The sequence below is a fragment of the Octodon degus genome, unplaced genomic scaffold (genome assembly GCF_000260255.1).
Source record: "Octodon degus isolate 3935 unplaced genomic scaffold, OctDeg1.0 scaffold00043, whole genome shotgun sequence".
Lineage (NCBI taxonomy): Eukaryota > Metazoa > Chordata > Mammalia > Rodentia > Octodontidae > Octodon > Octodon degus.
The window spans coordinates 5669157-5673036 of NW_004524619.1; the positions used below are offsets into that span (position 1 = coordinate 5669157).

The following is a 3880-nucleotide window of genomic DNA, read 5'->3' on the forward strand; positions in this document are numbered from 1 at the left end:
GAGGAGCATAGCACAGGGGAAACAGTCTGTGACAGGGTAGGCAGGAGGAGGAGCATAGCACAGGGGAAACAGTCTGTGACAGGGTAGGCAGGAGGTAGGATGCAGCAAGCCTGCTGCCTTCTTTCCCTTCACATTACAGCCAAGCTACCAGCCTATTGTTTGGGCCTTTCTGTTATCCATTCCCAGAACTAGGCTAAACTAGTAAGTGGGCTAATCTAGTTACAACACACCCATAATCATCCAGCTATCTCCCAAAGGCCCCACCTATGAGCACACAAGGTTTTGGGGGGCATCTAGATATAAACCATAGCACCCACTTTCATCCTCATCTTTCTTTCAAATTCCGCTCTTGGGGAGATCCAGCCTAAATAAAGACCAAAGACAAAAACAGATGCAACCATTTAGTTTTCCAAAGCTTTAATGATGGTCCCTGCCTTAAGAAGGCCCATTATGTTGCCAGGTGTGATGGTGCTGCCTGCCTGTAACCCCAGCACTTGAGAGGCTGAGGCAAGAGGATTGCCATGAGTTCGAGGCCATCCTAAGCTACATAGAGAGTTCAAGGCATACATAGTGAGGCCCTGTCTCAAGTAAAAGAAAACTCAGGCCCAGGCATGATGGTATATGCCTATAATCCCAGCACTTGGGAGACTGAGGCAGGAGGATCACTGTGAGTTTGAGGCCTGCCTGGACTACAGAGTGAGTTCAAAGCCAACCTGGGCTACATAATGAGACCCTGTCTCAAAAAAAAAAAAAAAAGTGAAAATAAAGTATCTATCTTAAAAATACATATAAATTAAGTAATTGTAGTCATTGCCAAAGATTCTTATTAAATACTTTGACCATACTAGTGATCTACCATATTTAAAATATGCTTTGATTTATGTACAATATTTCAAGAGAGTACACATCCAATGAAGTGTTGTCTACTTGCATTTTAACTTTATTTTTCGAGTCAGAGTCTTGCTATATTGCCCAGGCTATGGTGTTCCTGTGCAGCTGAGACAACAGGCACATGATGCCAGGTCTAGCTTACGTTTTAATTAACAAACAGCGAGGTAGGCATGCGGGTCACTCTGCAAGCTTCACCACTCCAAAGTGCGCCATGTGTGCTGAATGTGTGAAGGCGTCGAGGTAGGTGAAATAAGAGGGGCTTCAAAACAACCTCCAAATGCGAAGTAACCAAATCACAAACTATACAGTGGGTGTTTTATTGTTGTTGTTTGGGTTTTTGTTTTGGTTTGGTTTGGTTTGGTTTTTTGAGACAGGCTGTCACTTTTGCAGTCCAAGTCTGGCCTTGAATTGACTCTGTAGCTCCCGCTGGCCTTGAACACTCAGCAATCCTCCTGCCTCAGCCTGGTGATTGCCGAGATCACAGGCATATGCCATCGTGCCCAGCTATATACTGGGATTTATTCACATCCTAATGACTAGTATTCCCCTGCACTGATAGTCTCAAGTATATGCCAGCAAGTGTATAGGATAATATTTGAATATTGAATTTGTAAATATCTATGAATAGTACCAAGGTATTACTAGCCTACTTTGATAAAATGATAATTTGATTGCTTTTTAATAAAATTTAATATTATTGCATCTTGTCTAGTTTGGGAGATTTAAATTAAGATACAACATACTTTTGTAGGACTGGGGATATAGCTCAGCAGCACACCGCCTGCCTGGCAAGTGCAAGGTCCTGAGTTTGATTCCCAGTACCAAATTAACAATTATAATAATATTCTGTTTAAAGTAAATATTACCTTAGAAGTTTTCAAAGACATATGATCATAGAATCTTGTAATGAAAAAAGATCATCTGTTCTTCTCATTTTACTCATGGAAATCTGATCAAAACTTTTTCTAATTTTTTTTTTTTTTTTTTTACTTTAAAGGCATGGGAGAAGTTGCTGTTTGGAGTTTGTTTTTTCCACGCCCTTGTACAAGAGAGAAAGAAATTTGGTCCTCTTGGTTGGAATATCCCATATGGATTTAATGAATCAGATTTACGTATCAGTATCCGGCAACTACAGGTAAAATTGGAAAAAGAACTAACATTTATGAAGGATCAAATAGGCCCTAGGCATGTACCTTTGTTTAGAATAAATTATTCCATTTTTCCAGCACACCTAGTAGGTGGATAGATAGTTGTAATAACTATGGTTTATGAAATCCCACTGAATGTTTCTCCTGCAAGTTATAGGAAACCTGCCTTAGTTATAGGAAATCTGGCTACACCATAATGAAATTTATTATCCTACACAAAAGCAGGCAGCTACAGAGAAAGAACAAGCTCTGGAGTTGGCTGCTCAGCAGTGGTGCTGTCAAGGACTGTGGTCCTTTTTTGTCTCTTTGTAGTGCCTTCCTCAGGGATGCCTTCATAGACTTCCAGTGTCCTACTCCCCTCTGCTCAGTCAACTCTGTAATTTGGATCTCTCAGTCAGTAGAGAGGAGGCTGCCAAATTTAAGCAGGAAAGTGATTTATTGCAAAGGTGCTAGGAAGCTCTCCGAATCATCAAGCTAACTAGAGAGCCCAGGTCAGAGGAAAGGTATCCACGATTACTCCACATCCTGCTAGAGCAGTGTCTCTACCCTCATGAAGGGGGCCTGCTGGTTAGCTCAGTTGTTTAAATGCCTGTTCATGCAAATGCAGTCAGGCTCAGCATACTGTGGTTTGAACCCCACCTCCACCTGCCTTACCAGACCCACCCTTAAGGCAAGCTGAGCCAGCAAAAAAAAAAAAAAAAAAATCCTCTTACCCTCATGAATATTAGCAATAGCAGCCTGCACATCCAGAGTTTCTGGGGTCATGAGAATATCCGCAGCAGGTTTTGCTCTGTTTCTTTGTACCCTACCTGCCCAGTGAGCCTAGGGTAGAGGCATGTGAGTAGCCAAGCCGGGGTGACAGGCAGAAGCATCAGCTGTAATGGACCTTGGAAAACGGAGTGCCTGGTTTTTCATACAACCCCAGAGTATGATACTTTTGTTTTCCTTTTCTGTTCTGTTTTATGAAATGTGATCCCATGAAGGTAAAAAGAGAGTGTCAATAAAGCGATATTAAGTAGTATTATAACTCAGTCAGGTGAGTTTTTGATAGGGGTAGCAGTTCTGAGAATTGAATGTAGGGCCTTATGTATGCTAGACAAGACAACCTCTGTACCCCTATGCTGAGGCAGGAGGACTGCTGAGAGTTCAAGGCCAGCCTGGGCTACAAAGTGAACTCAAGGCCAACCTGAACTGTATAGTGAAACCCTGTCTCAGAAGGACCAAAAAGGGGCTGGGGGGATGGCTCAGTAGAATAAGTGCTTGCCTGGCAAGCTCCAGGGCCTGAGTTCAAACCTCAGTTCTGCCCAAAAAAAGGACCAAAAAAAAAAAAGAAAGACCAGTAAGATGTAAAGTATGCCCTTAAAAAAGGCCAAGAAAGCAAAACACATGTGCTGGCAGTAGAAGCAATACATGTATATTAGGCAGGCTCTTGTAATGTGTGAAGACTGTCTTAGATGTGATAATGGAAGTAAAAATGATTTTATAGAGTTCTGTTGATATTTTCATTTTACAGTAATTCATATAAGCATTTATTCATTTTTTAGACTCTGTACAGCAAAAAATATTCAATGTGGAAAACTCGTATACTTCTTTAGAAATACTCAATAAATATTAAAAATTCAATACTCAAGGGCTGGTGAGGTACCTCAGCAGTCTAAAGCGCCTGCTTAGGCAAGCTTAGCTAAGCTTTGGCAGGCACAGGGGACCACGATTTGATCTCCGGCACCACATGCCATGCCAGCCAGCCAAAAAAAAAAAATTCAATACTTTATTTTTTCCTGCTAAATACTCATTGCTTAATATAATAAAATTAAAATTAGTAATTCATCAATACATCAATA

General features: G+C 41.2%; 1 protein-coding gene across 1 annotated transcript in view; it reads left to right on the top strand.

The window, feature by feature from the left end:
• The window catches only part of LOC111816871 (dynein heavy chain 12, axonemal-like), a 72473-nt gene that overhangs the window by 41969 nt on the left and 26624 nt on the right, over positions 1 to 3880 (top strand). Inside the window, exon 7 of the mRNA XM_023715723.1 lies at positions 1889 to 2026. Coding sequence (XP_023571491.1) covers positions 1889 to 2026 — 138 coding nt within the window. The remainder of the gene's footprint in view (positions 1 to 1888; positions 2027 to 3880) is intronic.